The sequence below is a fragment of the Hemitrygon akajei genome, chromosome 7, assembly GCF_048418815.1.
Source record: "Hemitrygon akajei chromosome 7, sHemAka1.3, whole genome shotgun sequence".
In the NCBI taxonomy this organism is placed as follows: domain Eukaryota; kingdom Metazoa; phylum Chordata; class Chondrichthyes; order Myliobatiformes; family Dasyatidae; genus Hemitrygon; species Hemitrygon akajei.
Window position 1 is genome coordinate 101,705,534 of NC_133130.1, and position 16,593 is coordinate 101,722,126.

General features: G+C 44.8%; 1 protein-coding gene across 3 annotated transcripts in view; it reads right to left on the reverse strand.

Annotated features, from left to right (window-relative positions):
* map3k4 (mitogen-activated protein kinase kinase kinase 4) overlaps positions 1-16,593 on the reverse strand; it is a 212,342-nt gene that overhangs the window by 57,724 nt on the left and 138,025 nt on the right. For all 3 annotated transcript variants that reach the window (XM_073051586.1, XM_073051584.1, XM_073051585.1), the window contains 2 exons: positions 6,855-6,954; positions 6,642-6,725 (listed from right to left, as the gene is read on the reverse strand). In XM_073051586.1, coding sequence (XP_072907687.1) covers positions 6,642-6,725; positions 6,855-6,954 — 184 coding nt within the window. The remainder of the gene's footprint in view (positions 1-6,641; positions 6,726-6,854; positions 6,955-16,593) is intronic.

The following is a 16,593-nucleotide window of genomic DNA, read 5'->3' on the forward strand; positions in this document are numbered from 1 at the left end:
GCAGCCATGCCCCGACACGGCGTACAGCACCACATCCCGGCCCAGGGACCACCCCTCCATGCCCGTGCTCGGCGGCTTCCCCCGGACAAGCTCCGACTGGCGAAGGAGGAGTTCAAGAGGATGGAGGAATTGGGGATCATCCGGCAGTCCGACAGCCCATGGGCCTCCCCCCTGCACATGGTGCCCAAAGTGACAGGGGGCTGGAGACCATGCGGCGACTACCGCAGGCTGAACGAGGCTACCACACCGGACCGCTACCCTGTGCCGCACATTCAGGACTTTGCAGCAAACCTGCACGGCACACGGATCTTCTCCAAGGTAGACCTCGTCCGAGGATACCATCAAATCCCGATGCATCCGGACAACGTCCCCAAAATGGCTCTCATCACCCCGTTCGGCCTTTTCGAGTTCCTCCGCATGCCGTTTGGCCTGAAGAATGCCGCACAGACGTTCCAGCGGTTAATGGACGCGGTGGGACGCGACCTGAACTTCGCATTCATCTATTTGGACGACATCCTCATAGCCAGCAGCAGTCGTCAGGAGCATCTGTCCCACCTCCGTCAACTCTACGCCCGACTGAGTGAATACAGTCTAACAATCAACCCGGCCAAATGCCAGTTCGGGCTCGACACCATTGACTTCCTGGACCACAGGATTACTAAAGACGGGGCAACCCCTCTGCCCGCTAAGGTAGATGCGGTCCGCCATTTCCCCCGACCCACCATGATCAAAGGCCTTCAGGAGTTCGTAGGTATGGTCAATTTCTACCACCGCTTCCTCCCTTCAGCTGCCCGAATCATGCGCCCCCTGTTCGCCCTGCTGTCGGGTCCGGGCAAGGACATTGCCTGGGACGAGGAGTCCGCCGCCGCTTTCATTCAAACGAAGGAAGCCTTGGCGAACGCCGCGATGCTAGTGCACCCCAGAATGGACGTCCCTACCGCCCTCACAGTGGACGCATCTAACACGGCAGTCGGTGGGGTGCTGGAACAACTCATCGAGGGGCGCTGGCAACCCCTGGCGTTTTTCAGCAAACACCTGCGGCCACCCGAGCTCAAATACAGTGCTTTCGACCGGGAACTGTTGGCGCTATACCTGGCAATCCGGCATTTCAGGTACTTCTTAGAAGGTAGGCGTTCACGGACCACAAGCCACTTACCTTTACGTTCACGAAGGTGTCCGATCCCTGGTCGTCCCGCCAGCAGCGCCATCTGTCCTACATCTCTGAATACACGACGGATGTCCGGCACGTCTCGGGTAAGGACAATGTCGTGGAAGACGCGCTCTCTCTCCCTAACATTCATGCCCTTTCCCAAGGGGTAGACTTTGAGGTGCTGGCAGAGGCGCAGCGTGCAGACGAGGAGATCCCGAGTTACAGAACCGCAGTCTCCGGCTTGCAGCTCCAGGACCTCCCCGTAGGCCCAGGTGAGAGGACCCTACTCTGTGACGTCGCCACCGGCCAGCCCCGTCCTGTCGTCGCGGCGAACTGGCGGCGCCGTGTTTTCGACTCCATTCATAACTTAGCGTACCCCTCCATCAGGACAACTGTCCGGCTGGTAGCCAACCGGTTCGTTTGGCACGGACTCCGCAAGCAGGTCAGTGAATGGGCCAGAACGTGCACGCACTGCCAGACAGCCAAGGTGCAGCGGCACACCAAAGCTCTGCCGCAGCAGTTCCACCCCACCCACCGGCGTTTCGACCACATTCACGTGGATATCGTGGGCCCCCTGCCAGTGTCGTGCAGAGTGCAGCACCTCCTGACTATTCTGGACCGGTTCACAAGATGGCCAGAGGCAATCCCGCTCACGGACACCACCTCCGAATCTTGCGCCCGGGCACTGATCGCCACCTGGGTGTCCCGCTTTGATGTACCAGCCCACATTACCTCCGACAGAGGCGCCCAGTTCACCTCCAGCCTGTGGTCAGCTATGGCCAGCCTTTTGAGGACACAGCTGCACCACACCACTGCCTACCACCCACAGTCGAACGGACTAGTGGAGCGTTTCCACCGTCACCTAAAGTCGGCTCTCATGGTCCGCCTGCGAGGAGCTAACTGGGCGGATGAGCTTCCCTGGGTCCTACTCGGCATCCGCACGGCGCCCAAAGACGATCTGCACGCCTCATCGGCCGAGTTAGTGTACGGCGCACCCCTGGTCGTCCCCGGGGAGTTCATACCAGCCCCCAGGGGGCAAGAGGAAGAACCCGCAGCAGTCCTGGGCAGACTATGCGAGAGGCTCGGTGACCTGGCCCTCATACCCACTTCGCAGCATGGGCAGAACCCGACCTGCGTACCCAAAGACCAGCAGAACTGTAAGTTTGTGTTTGTACGACGGGGCGGGCATCGGCCACCACTGCAACAGCCCTACGAGGGGCCATTCACGGTGCTCAGGAACAACGGGTCCACGTTCATGCTGGACGTTGAGGGGAGAGAGGAGGTTTTCACGGTGGACTGACTCAAACCGGCCCATGTGGACCTGGTGCAACCGGTCGAGTTTCCAGCACCGCGGCGCAGAGGCTGACCTCCCAAACAGGGTCCGGCCCAGACTGTGGACATTGGGGGGTGTATCGCTGGTTCTGGGGTGGGGGGGGGGGGTTATGTGGCGACCTACTTCCTAGCACACTCGAAACCGGCTCACAAATAGCCAGCGCGCAGGCACAAAGGCCAGGTCCGCAACAAAGGGAAAAAGCCTGCGGGGGTTTGTGAGTACGTGTCCCTTAGAGCATCCGCGCCCGGGGAGGGCGGGATGAAGGAGGCTTTAAAGCAAGGCCGTGAAGTTCGAAGAAAATCATCTTTAATTGCAGTTTACCGACTCCGTGTCGTTATTTTAGCGCTGCGTGTAGCACACCGCTACAATACTTTCAAAATTGCAAAGCAACAATATAGGACTTGGGAGTAGAATTAGGCCACTCAGCTCATTGAATTTGTTCTGCCATTCAATCGTGGCTGATTTATTATCCCTAACAACCCTATTCTCCTGCTTTCTCCCTCTAACCTTTGACACCCTTACTAATTAAGAACCTAACAACCTCTGCTTGGCTTGACCTCCACAGCTGTCCCATCCAATAAATTCCACAGATTCACCACACTCTGGCTGAAAATGCTTTTCCTCATCTCTGTTCTAAAGGGATGTTCTTCTATTCTCAGGCTGTGCCCTCTGGTCCTAGACCTCCCCCAGTATTCAAAATATCCTCTCAACACCTACATTATCGAGGCTTTTCAATATTTGACAGGTTTCACTGAGATATACGCCCCCCCCCCCACTATTCTTCTAAACTTCAACATGTTCACGCTCAGAGGCATCAAACACTCCTCATATATTAACCCTTTTGTTCCCAGGATCATTCTCATGAACTTTATTTGGACCCTCTTCAAAGCCAGCACATTAAAATTACTTTTTTCTGTGGTAAGAGGCTCAAAATGTCTCACAATACCCCAATGTGGTCGAACAATGCCTTATAAATCCTCGACATTACATGCTAGCTCTTACATTCTAGTCCTCTCAAAATGATTGCTAGCATTTCAGTTGCTTTCCTTATTACTGGCTCAAACTGCAAGTTAACCTTTAGGGAATCCTGCATTAGGACTCTATCCATAGCCTCCTCTACTGTCAAAATGAATCCAAACTCAGGTTGGAGGAACAACACCTTATATACCGGCTGGGTAGCCTCCAACCTGATGGCATGAACATTGACTTCTCTAACTTCCATTAATGCCCCTCCTCCCCTTCTTACCCCATCCCTGACATATTTAGTTGTCTGCCTGTTCTCCATCTCCCTCTGGTACTTCCCCCCACTTTCTTTCTCCCGAGGCCTCCCATCCCATGATCCTTTCCCTTCTCCAGCTCTGTATCACTTTTGCCAATCACCTTTCCAGCTCTTAGCTTCATCCCACCCCCTCTGGTCTTCTCCTATCATTTCGTATTTCCCCCTCCCCCCACTACTTTCAAATCTCTTACTATCTTTCCTTTCAGTTAGTCCTGACGAAGGGTCTCGGCCTGAAACGTCGATAGTGCTTCTCCTTATAGATGCTGCCTGGCCTGCTGTGTTCCACCAGCATTTTGTGTGTGTTGTTGGGACTCCTACGTCTCTTTGCACCTCCAATTTCTGAAATCACTCCCTGTTTAGAAAGGTCTCTACCTTTATTCCTTCAACCAAAGTGCATGACCATACTCTTCCCAATACTGTATTCCATCTGCTCATTCTCCCAAATCTGTCTGGGTCCTTCTGCAGACTCCCTGCTTCTTCAACACTACCTGCCCTTCCAACTATTTTTGTATCATTCACAAACCTGTTCAGAAAGTCATCAATTCTGTCATTGAAATCATTGACCTACTGTATAACACAAAAAGAAGCAGTCTCAAAACAGACCACTGCGGAACAACACTGGACATTGGCAGCCAGCCAGAGAAAGCCCCCTTTATTCCCATTCCTTGCCTCTGCCAGTCAGCCAATCTCCTGTCCATGTTACTATCTTTCCTGTAATACCATACGCTTTAACTTGTTCAGCAGTCACATGTGTACCACCTTGTCAAAGACCTTCTGAAAAGCCAAGTACACAACATCCACCGATTCTCCTTTGTCAATCCTGTTTATTTCCTCAAAGAATTCCAACAGATTTGTCGGGGAAGACTTTTCCTTAAGGAAACAAAGCTGACTTTTGCTTATTTTATCATATGCCTCCAAGTACCCCAAAACTTTATCCACAATAATTGGCTCCAACATTTTGCCAACCACTGAAATCAGGTTAACTATAATTTTCTGACCTTTGCCTCCCTTCCTTCTTAAAGAGTGGAGAGACATTTGCAGTTTTCCAGTCCTGCAGAACCATTCTGGAATCTAGTGATTCTTGAAAGGTCACTACTAATGCCTCCACTATCTCTTATAGTCCATTTGGTTCAGGACACTTAACTACCATTAGACCTTCCCAGCTTCCCAAGTACCTTCTTAGTAATAGTGACTGTACTCACATCTGCTTCGATGCTCTCCAATTAATGTTAGATAGCATAGTGGCATAGTGGTTAAGTTACTGCACTAGGATCACGTAGCTAAGATCCAGAGACACATGCTTGAAACCTGATTCAAATAATTAATCTGGAATAAAAATCTAGCTTCAGTAATACTGGTCTTGAGACAAACAGTTTTTTTTTGGAAACTTTTGTACACTTATGAGTTTTTTAAAATATCCTTCATAAGAACATAAGTAGAAGCTGGAGAAGTCCATTCCCCTAACTGTACCGTCTTTACATAAGATCATTGTTGCTCCTTCACCTCAATGGCATTTACATGCACTTCCACCAAATCCCTTAGGTCCCCATGATATCTAAAAATCTATTTCTGCCCTGAACAGAGTCAGTGTTTAAGCCTCCACAATTCCAAAGATCCACTTCCATCTGGACAAAGAAATTCCTTTTCATTGTAGTCAAATGCCAGTCTCTCATTTCAACATCTCAAGCTCTTGACAATTTAGCCAAAGAAAACATTACAAATAAAAATTTCTGGAATGCATGGCCAGCAGATTAGGGTGCATCCGTGGGAAGAAAAACAGTGTTAATGCTTCAGGTCAAAGACTTTTCGTCAGCTTGATGATCTGACGTCCATTCTGACGAAGAGCTTTGACCTGAAGCATTATTCTCTTTCTCTTCTCACAGAAGGAACCTGATCAACTCGGTATGTGCTGAATTTTCTGTTGTTATTTTAGGTTTCGGCACACGAGATGTGTATATATATGTACCCTGTCAAGCACTTTAAAATTGTGATGTGCAAAAGAGAGGAATCTGGTCTGCTTGTAATTCCTCATCTCAAGAATTAATTCAGTCAACCTCTGAGTATCCTTTCCTCAAACAGAGAAATTTGACAAGTACAAATTCCAGGACCCTGTATAAATGCTGATTTATACTCATTCTCAAATCCTCTTGCAGTCATCAATTTACACATACTTCTTCCTAATTATCTGCTGTACCTGCATGTCAACTTGTGTACAGTCATACGCTTCCCTCTGAATACCACCATCTGCATCACTCACTGTTCACAAAATACTTCACAGTTCGTTTTGTTTCTGCCTAGTAAGAGTGCTAGATGGAATAGAAGGAAAATTTTTATCTACGAGGTTGGCTGCAATCTGATGCACACTGCCCAAGGTGGTGTGGGAGGCACAATATCGGAAAAGTATCTGGACGAGCACATGAATTGCCAAAGTTTTAAGTGGGTACTTGATGTCCATGTGGATTGAAAGGCCTGTTCCTGAGCTGTTCTATGCAGGCATCCTACACCAAAGGGCCTGTTCTGTGTTATTGACTCAATGACTTTATATTGAATCAATCATTTTGAATTCATATTAAAGAACAATTACTGCATAAAACTAAGTATGTACATCTAAAATCTTGAAGTTGTAATGAATAATTTATCACCTTTGCATAAATGAATTCAATATTTAATGCAAATTAAACAAAGATTATTGAACAGATAATACCCAAATCAGACATTTTCCATGATTATGATTTTAAAGGTCTCAATTAAAATTAGGAAATAACCTTTCCCTTGCTTTCTGACTTCTTAGCAACACATCAAATGAATGCTCTAAGAAATAAATTCACATCAGGAGTTTCAGTATGGTAAATGATAAGACAATAAAATGGATTATCTACCTTAACATATTTTTTCACTTTAAGAGCTTCTAAAAAGTCCAGAACAGGAGCCGTCAAAGTAAATTCTGCTGCAATTTCTAGGTCCTAGATCAAAAGAAAAACTATTTTATTTTTGAAACAATATTTTCTTGCTGCCTGAAAGTAACACAGCATTTTACTACACAGCTTTATGTACAGTTACGTGATGCATGACATAGCCCTTGTATACATTACCTTTCTCAGCATCTTAGCAAAACCCAGAGCCTTGGACGCTCTCTCCCGAGCTTCATGAAAGAGCTCCTTAAGTGCACGACTGGTCTCTATAATGGACCTCCTGTGAAGACAGTTACACCACAAATTCAGCATTTTAGAAAGGTTCCCACACAAAACGTTAGTCAGGAAAAATGGGGAAACATCAATTAATTCCTTTCCTGTGGTTTATTGATAGGAATAAAGTGAAGGACAGGAAAGAACTTCCCAAAGGAATAAGTAATATAGATTAGAAAAACTTGGCTTAACTTTCCTTCAAACATTTTTTAAAAGAGGAACTTGCACACCCCAAATTAATAGTTCACTTTAACAATCCCATCAACAATTCTTCCCCTCCTCTCTTCCTAATGTACATTTTCGGAAGTTGTTCCTTTGGTTATCGCCAACATTGTTCATAATGAAGCAAGAGGAAGAGAGAGGTTCAGAGTAATAATTAACTAGCTGACAGAAGATCCCTGGTCTTCCAAAATACTCAAGAAAGAATAACAATGAATCAGTGTTTATCCATCAAGACTGCAAATCTGAAATGGTATTGTAGATTATCTGCCTGTACAAATAAATATACATGTAATAACAGGAAATGATTATAAAACAGTACTTACCGTAAGTATGGTTAAATTAGGAAATATTTAGCCTCCAAAATTGCAAACCAACACCCAAGCATAAATGGCTCAAAGCAGCTCAATGTTGTGTTGCACCAAAAAGTTCCGGCAACATTAGAAATGACAAGCTGATTAAGAAATTTAGATAACAGAAACAGAGGTCTGCTCTACCATTCAATATACCAGGGCCAATCCTCCACCTTAACAGCATACTCCTACAGTCATGCCAAAACTCTGATGCTTTTTGTACCTGGAATACGAATAACTCATGTTCATTGACTTTCCCTCTGCAGTAGAGAATTCTACATACAGACTTACAACCCTGTGACTGAAGGAATTTTTTATCTCACCTAAACACCTTACTCCACCAGACTCCATTCAAGTCTGTTCTGCAGTTCCCTTCTCAACCCCGTACTCCTGTGTCTCTCTGTATCTTTGACGCCTTTAATGATCATGAGCATCAATGTCCAGATACTGTGAAATGCTAGTTACAAAAAGATGTTTGTGTTGCCCTTAAGGCATTCGCTTAGTTTATTACATTTTTGCTTTAGTAATTCGTTTGTAATTATTTTCTAGTTAAAGTTAAGGTTGTTGAAAGTAAATTCGTTGTCTGTGATGTATCGCGGCATGCGATGACGTCACACCCGGTTTTGCCGCATCTTGAAAGAGAATACTGGTTTGGAGAAACGGGAAGGACAGGGCTTGCGTGTGCAGGATTAGCGCGAGAAAAGTTTTCATTCTACGCACTAAGAAACATCATAGAAGCAATGCCGTAAGTTCATAAGATAATCGATGTGTTGAAGTAAAAATGTTAACATTGATTGTTAAAAGTAATGACGGTTGATAAAGTTTATTTTCTTGTGCTATTGAAAGACTTGCTGGATAGCTTGTGTTGAAGTGTATTTAAAGTGCAGGTAGATTCTGACTGTATGTTGTACTTTAATCTGGAGCAGCAGCTGGATGACCTTCGACTCATAAAGGAGAATGAGGCAGTCATAGATGAGAGCTACAGGGAGGTAGTTACACCTAGGCTGCAGGAAGCAGGTCATTGGGTGACAGTCCGAGGGGGGAAAGCGAAGGAAAGTAGACAGGTAGTGCAGAGCACCCCTGTAGCCATTCCCCTGAATAATAAGTTTATCGTCCTGGATGCTGTTGGCGAGGATGACCAACCAAGTGTGAGCCATGGTGGCAGGGCCTCTGGCACTGAGTCTGACATTGGTGGTGCAGAAGAATGAGACGGTGAAGAGGAGAGCTGTCGTCATTGTAGACTCTATAGTCAGGGGAGCAGACAGGAGATTTTGTGGACGTGAGAAGGACACCTGCATGGTTTGTTGCCTCCCCGGTGCCAGGGTCCGGGATGTCTCTGACCGGGTGCATGACATACTGTTACGAGAAGGAAAGCAACCAGAAGTCGTGATACATGTTGGTACCAATGACATAGGCAGAAAGAGGAATGAGATCCTGAAGTGTGAGTTTCGGGAACTAGGCAGAAGGCTGAAGAACAGAACCTCAAGGGTGGCGTTCTCAGGATTGCTGCCAGTGCTATGTGATAGTGATGGTAAGAATTGGAGGAGATGGCAGATGAATGCATGGCTGAGGAGTTGGTGCAGGGCGCAGGGTTTTAGATTTTTGGATCATTGGGATCTCTTCTGGGGAAGGTGGGTGGGACCTGTACAGATTGGATGGGTTGCACCTGAACTCGAGGGGGAGCAATATCCTTGCAGGTAGGTATGCTAGCATGGTTCAGGAGGGCTTAAACTAATTTGCAAGGGGGATCAGACCCAGAGCGATAGAGCAGTGAAAGAAGTGCATGGAGTAAAGCCAGATCTAACATATAGAGAGGCTTTGATGAAAAAGAAGCAGAATAAAGGGTGTAAAGGTAGTAAGGTAGAAGGGCTAAAGTGTGTGTACTTCAATGCAAGAAGCATCAGGAACAAAGGTGATGAACTGAGAACTTGGATACATACATGGAATTATGATGTAGTGGCCATTACTGAGACTTGGCTGGCACCAAGGCAGGAATGGATTCTCAATATTCCTGGATTTCAGTGCTTTAAAAGGGATAGAGAGGGGGAAAAAGGGGAGGAGGGGTAGCATTACTAGTCAGGGATACTATTACAGCTGCAGAAAGAGTGGATAATGTAGCAGGATCCTCTTTTGAGTCAGTATGGGTAGAAGTCAGGAACAGGAATGGAGCAGTTACTCTACTGGGGGTATTCTATAGGCCCCCCCGGTAGCAACAGAGATACATGGCAAGAAAAGTTTTCATTCTGTGCACTAAGAAACATCATAGAAGCAACGTCATAAGTTCATAAGATAATTGATGTGTTGAAGTAAAAATGTTAATGCTGATTCTGTTAAAAGTAATGACGGTTGATAAAGTTTATTTTCTTGTGCTATTGAAAGAGTTGCTGGATAGTTTGTGTTGATGTGTATTTAAAGCGCAGGTAGATTCTGACTGTATGTTGTACTTTAATGTAATATAGTTTGTTGTAGTTTTACTTTTGCAAGTATTTATGATGTAAATGTGATGTCAAGAAGGAAACAAATACTGTATATATTTTATATTGTTTTATCAACAGTTTTCATCATACGTTAATGTGGAAGAGTGAACAGTAAACGGTTAATCTTACTGCGATCCTGTTTTCATTGACGACGGTTTACCTCGGTGTTTAGTTCAGAGTTCTTACACCTGAATGAGAACACTACAATGTTGGTAATTTTCTTTGTTGCAGCAATTTTATTCTTCTTGGTCTTTACAAATTTACTAAACTATACAAATTCATGCTTGGAGACAAAATGTGATTTCCCAGTCATTGGTCAATGTTTTGTTACCTGGTTTACCAGTTACCCAGTTTATAATAGTGTTAATGCCAAACAATTAACCAAAATCTTGTGAAAATAACATGAAATGATACTACTTAGATTTAAACTGATATACTTGGACAGCTACAAACGATACATCTGCTCAAGAAAATCTGATATCAAATTGACTTGGAAAATTGAGGCATGTACGAGGTAGTGCTAATCTATTATGTACTAATTACTCCTTGAACAAAAATGAAAACATACAAAGCACTCTTGCATTTCTACAACTTTCATTGCCTTATGTACCAATGCAATTCATGGTCATTTAAATACTTCTGAAATGTAGCCATTTCACAGAACTGACCTGAGAAAAGACTATTAACCAAAATAACAAGGGAACTCCCAGCTTTTCTTCTTGCAGTGCTGCTTGATATTTTACATCCTGTGGCCCGATATAAAGTGCCACACCCCTTGAGCGTTGCACTTCGAAGTGAGTGAAACAGCAAACATTTCATTCAAGAGAGCCACTTGACCTTGCCCTATTCTATCATCAATGACCCTCACTATCCACACCATGTTCTCCTCTCACTACTAACATCAAGGAGCTTGTACAGGCGCCTTAGGTTCCACACCACCAGGTTCAGGAACAGTTACAAGTGACACCCGTTTTCCAAACGTTCACTTTACGACACATCACTGTTACGAAAGACCTATACTAGTTACCTGTTTTTGCTAACCAAAGCGTTTTCGCTTTTACAAAAAAAGGGAAGCCGCCATTGCTTAAACACCTGCCTGTGAGCATCTGTGCTTTACCTCGATTTATTCTGTGCATCTGTTAGCAAGATGTGTCCTAAGGTATCAGAAAAGCCTAAGAGAGCTCATAAAGGTGTTACGCTTAGCGTAAAACTGGACGTAATTAAGCGTTTCAATCATGGTCAACGAAGTAAGGACATTGTCCGTGCATTGAACTTTCCTGCGTCCACCATTCGCACTACTGTACTTACACGCAGAGAAAGAATCTTGAAAGCTGCCGATGTTACTATTGGTTCTGCTCGTAGCAAAGTGGCCTCTTTTAGTCTGCTGGGATCTTTTTGGCAGCTTCTTAGTTTAACATTTACTGGAGAGAGTGCTTCGGCTGATACTGAAGCTGCCAAAAGGTGCCCAGCAGAACTGAAGAAAATAATTACAGAAGGTGATTATTATACAGAAGTATAAGTGTTTAACTGCAATTTATTGGAAAAAATTGCCGAACACCTCAATCTCCAACGACTCAGCCTAACACACCATTATCAGTGTGCTCGCTGTCTTCCTGATTCTGGTAAGTGAAACTACACTGTACATACATTATTTCTACTGTTACGAACCCTGTAACTGGGTCACTTACCAGCAAAGATGGAGACGTCCGTTGAAGTCTGATGATACTATTTTTAACAGTATTTATTAGTAAAAATACACAAAAATAATATCAATGCAAATATACAGATAATATACGTCGTCAATACTAAATCTAAAAGTGCGGGTATAATAATAATCAATAAGAAATAAGCTCTATCGTTGTCTAGGGGATAATGTATTGTCCGATGGAAATATAAAGTTCACTCAGTTCATGCACGCTGCAGCCTTTGGGGACCGCTGTGTTGCAATGGTTGGAGAGAGAGAGAGAGATTTGGAGAAAAACTTGCTGGCTTTCCATTTATGATTTCGATCCGTCAGGAGTCTCGTTGTCGTGGCCTTTCACTTGTGGCCTCTCCTTTAGCTAAACCGTTCTTCCATGAGGAGCCCGCCACCCTGGCAAGGGAGGACGCACATGAGCCCCCACCAGCTGTCGCTATTAAACGCTGTCACGGGATCTCTAGCATTTCTCCTGGTGCGTCTAAAGGGGTTGTTCCCCAGACCCTCTTTTATCCTTACTCACGGGGTCTCAGATCTCAATCAGGTTGGGATGATGCAATCCCTCAACCAGACCACTCTGGTTGTCCCCTGAGGATTTTCAATGAATAGTACAGTACTCAATACACAATTCCGTCTCCAAGAGACAATAGCTGTTATCAGTGGTTCCGTTTCGCTGAGGCCAGGACACATTCCAAACCTTGTGGATTCTGCGTGTCTCTCTCTCATTTCCTGGGTCCCAGACCCGAATTAACAGTGATCTTGCGATTCTCAAAAAGGAGGGGGCGACTTTGTACCCTTCGGCCCCTCAGAGTTGCTTCACATTCATAACACCCCCTTCCTTTTAAGATTTTTGCCACAGGTAAAAATTAATTAATACAGCGTCTTACAGGATTTCAGAATCTAACACAATACAAGTTTTTTTTTCACTACAGAGTAATACAGTGATGCATTTAATTCAGCATCTAAACAGTTAGCGATTACATTGTCACTTCCTTTAATATCTTAATATCTTGTACCTTAATAAATTCTTGTAGCATCAGACTCCAATTTAATAACCACCTATTTTTATTCCTTTTCTTCAGTAAACAAAAACTAAAGAGTTGTGATCTTAGCTTACGTGTATATTACAAAAGTTCATGCAAATACTAATCTTTATTTTACTTTCAAACTTAACAGTCAATCTTCCATGGGGTTGTCTTTATTATTCACAAGCTTTGTCGAAATCCCTTAAAACCGGATCCTGTTATTTAAAATGGCATCCCGTCAACCCTCGCCCCTTTTCCAGTTAACTCTCACGTGGTTAACTTGTATACTAGTGTGGAAGAGGCCTTTGCATGCTCCTTTCATAGGAGTTATTTTATCAACAATGTGTTCCAAACTTAGACCATCTTCCGAATTTCCACACAATTCTTTAATTTTAAGCAAGTTGCTAGTTTTCTCTTCAGGACCCTTCATTCTATTAGTTTTCAATTTAAGATCTGCAAGCGATCCCTCTTTGTCCAAACAGCATTTCAAATTCTGCCTCTTCACAGTACACTCTTGAATAACAATAGTGTGTGGGACACCTTTACATTCCAAATCAACCTGTAATTGATTCGCAGGCACCATGTTAACAAGCCATTGTCCTTTCAGCCTGGTTGCTGCTTCTGACATCAATCCAGACTTTAAATTTTCTTCATTCAATTTAGGAACTACACTTTTCCCTTCTCCTTCAATAATAAGATTCACATCACCACCTTTTATCTCCTCACTAACTTTTAACACACCTTCGAACACAAACAACTGGGAATTCTCACTTCCCACTAGTACCACGGTTAACCCTTTCTTCACTGAACCAAGTCCATCTGACCCACAAAGACTGCATTCCTTTTCAACTGAATCAAATACCTCAGACTTTTTCTGAGTTCCATTACTAGGTTCAGTACCACATGCATCCACATCTTGAACACACTCAAATGGGACATCTGCCTCTTCCAGGCTTTCAATACCAATCAAATTCTAAGTTCCCCTGATCCTCCCAGTTACTCTCTGGGCAACTCCCTTCCGGAGTAAACTCAACCCTGCGGGCTGAAACAACCTCATCTGCCAACCCAGCAGACTTCTTCAAGGTAATGGCATCCTTTTCATCTAGGACTGCCCTCATTTCATTATTGGGAACACCTTTAAAATTTTCAACTTCTTCAAACAGTTCTGTCAAACCAGACAGATCATCCATGTCCAACCCTGGACCTTCTAACAGCCTTATCTGTTTCTCATTTTTACTCCGTGCCTCTATAAATTTCCTCCTGGCTAAGGGTAGGTCTACCTCCTCTCCCTTACTCTCTTTCACCTCCCTATTCTCCGTTTTACCACCCACTAACCCCTCTTGGTACAGGGTCGGTAAAAACGTCTCGGCCAAATCGATACTGGCCTCTTTCTCAGCTGCCTTTCTCGACATGCTGCGAGTGGTTGCGCATGCGGGATAGATCTTGGAATCTAGGGGCGGGTCCTCAACACTTACAGGCTGGCTCGTCAGCTCCATGGCCGACCAAACGTCACCACCAGCTAAATCGTTACCCAGAAGGATGTCTACGTCAGTTCTCGGAAATTCTGATCGCACCCCTATTTCAACTGGTCCAGATACTAGCTCACAATTTATAACGATCCTATGCAAAGGCACCGCTTCTGTCCCTTTTCCTATGCCTCTCAAAGCTACCTCTCCAGTCTCGGGACCAAAATCTAGTACCATACTGTGAATCAATGACAGCTCAGCTCCCGTGTCTCTCCAGATCCGCACTGGAACTGGTGTGTCTCCCTCTTTCACAGACACGGTTCCTTCTGAAATAAACTTCTCAGGCCCCTCTCGTATTCTGTCTACCTGGGGCTTTCTCGTCAATTTACTGATCACCACAATACATCCTGTAAGGACTGCTGCTTTCCCTTTTCCTGTCTCCTTCCTTCACTTAGATACAATATGACCCACCTTTCCACAATTAAAACAGGTCAAGCCAGGACCTCTGCTGCCGTCTTGCCTTTCCTCCTCCTTAATTTTACCACTAGCTCCCGGCTGGATCTCTGCCTCAGCCGGCGGTCTTTCTCTACCGTTCCCACGGTCTTTCTGGTAACTTTTATTCGAGGAAAACTTTGTCTTGTGGGTTAGGGCATATTCATCTGCGAACCTAGCAAATTCGGATATGGACTTATTCGGCTTCTCGTTCAAATACATCCGGATATCATTCGAAACACAACCTTTAAATTCCTCAATCAGAATTAACTCCCTGAGACGCCAAAAATCCTCTTCCACCATTTCTGCTGCACACCAGCGATCCAAGAGCACACCCTTCTCATAGGCAAACTCTGCATACGTCTGATTCCACCCTTTCTTTAAATTTCTGAACTTTTGTCTATAGGCCTCAGGTACCAGTTCATAGGTCCGAAGAATGGCCTCCTTTACTTTCTCATAATTCTCAGACTCCTCCTCCATGGACAACGCCGCATATGCCCGTTGTGCCTTCCCTTTTAACACACTTTGCAACAACGCCACCCACTGATCTCTGGGCCACTTCTGACTCACTGCCACCTTTTCAAAATGCAAGAAATAACTATCAACATCCGTCTCCTCGAACGGAGGTACTAACCTAAACTCCCTACTAACATTAAATCTCTCCTCTCGGTCTGACCCTTGAGCTCTTCGCTCTTGCCTTAACTTCTTGTCCATCTCATGTTGCCTCTGTTTCTCCTTCTCCTCATACTCCCTCTCCTTTTCGGCCCTCTCCTTCTCCTTTTCGGCCCTTTCCTTCTCTTTTTCAGCTGCTTCCAGCTGTTTTAACTTAATTTCATGCTCCCTCTGCTTCTCAGCTCTTTCTTGCTCTTTTTCCTTTTCAGCTCTTTCTTTTTCCTTTTCGGCTGCTTCCAGCTGCTTTAACTTAATTTCATGTTCCAACCTTAATTTCTCCAACTCTAACTGAGCCGTCCCACCAGCTGGTACCTTTTCAAGGATATTTTCCAATACCTCAGCTGAAAACGCATTCTTCACAATATAATACTGAGTTATGGCCCTCTGCACCTCCCGCTTTTTCATCGACAACCTCACCTCTGCAAGATTTAGTCCTTCCGCAATATTTATCAAGTCCGACTTTGTGGCAGCCTCTAGCGCCTCCAGAGTCGGGTTTTCTATGAATTCGTCTACGTCCATCTTTGCTGGTTCCCCGTCTGGTTACTCGCGCAACCAGATCCAAGTTTGGACCGATTCACTGGCCCTCCAATTTGGTATCAAATCTCGAGACGAGGCCCCACATTGTTACGAACCCTGTAACTGGGTCACTTACCAGCAAAGATGGAGACGTCCGTTGAAGTCTGATGATACTATTTTTAACAGTATTTATTAGTAAAAATACACAAAAATAATATCAATGCAAATATACAGATAATATACGTCGTCAATACTAAATCTAAAAGTGCGGGTATAATAATAATCAATAAGAAATAAGCTCTATCGTTGTCTAGGGGATAATGTATTGTCCGATGGAAATATAAAGTTCACTCAGTTCATGCAGGCTGCAGCCTTTGGGGTTGTGTTGCAATGGTTGGAGAGAGAGAGAGATTTGGAGAAAAACTTGCCGGCTTTCCTTTTATGATTTCGATCCGTCAGGAGTCTCGTTGTCGTGGCCTTTCACTTGTGGCCTCTCCTTTAGCTAAACTGTTCTTCCGTGAGGAGCCCGCCACCCTGGCAAGGGAGGACGCACACGAGCCCCCACCGGCTGTCGCTATTAAACGCTGTCACGGGATCTCTAGCATTTCTCCTGGTGCGTCTAAAGGGGTTGTTCCCCAGACCCTCTTTTATCTTTACTCATGGGGTCTCAGATGTCAATCAGGTTGGGATGATGCAATCCCTCAACCAGACCACTCTGGTTGTCCTGAGG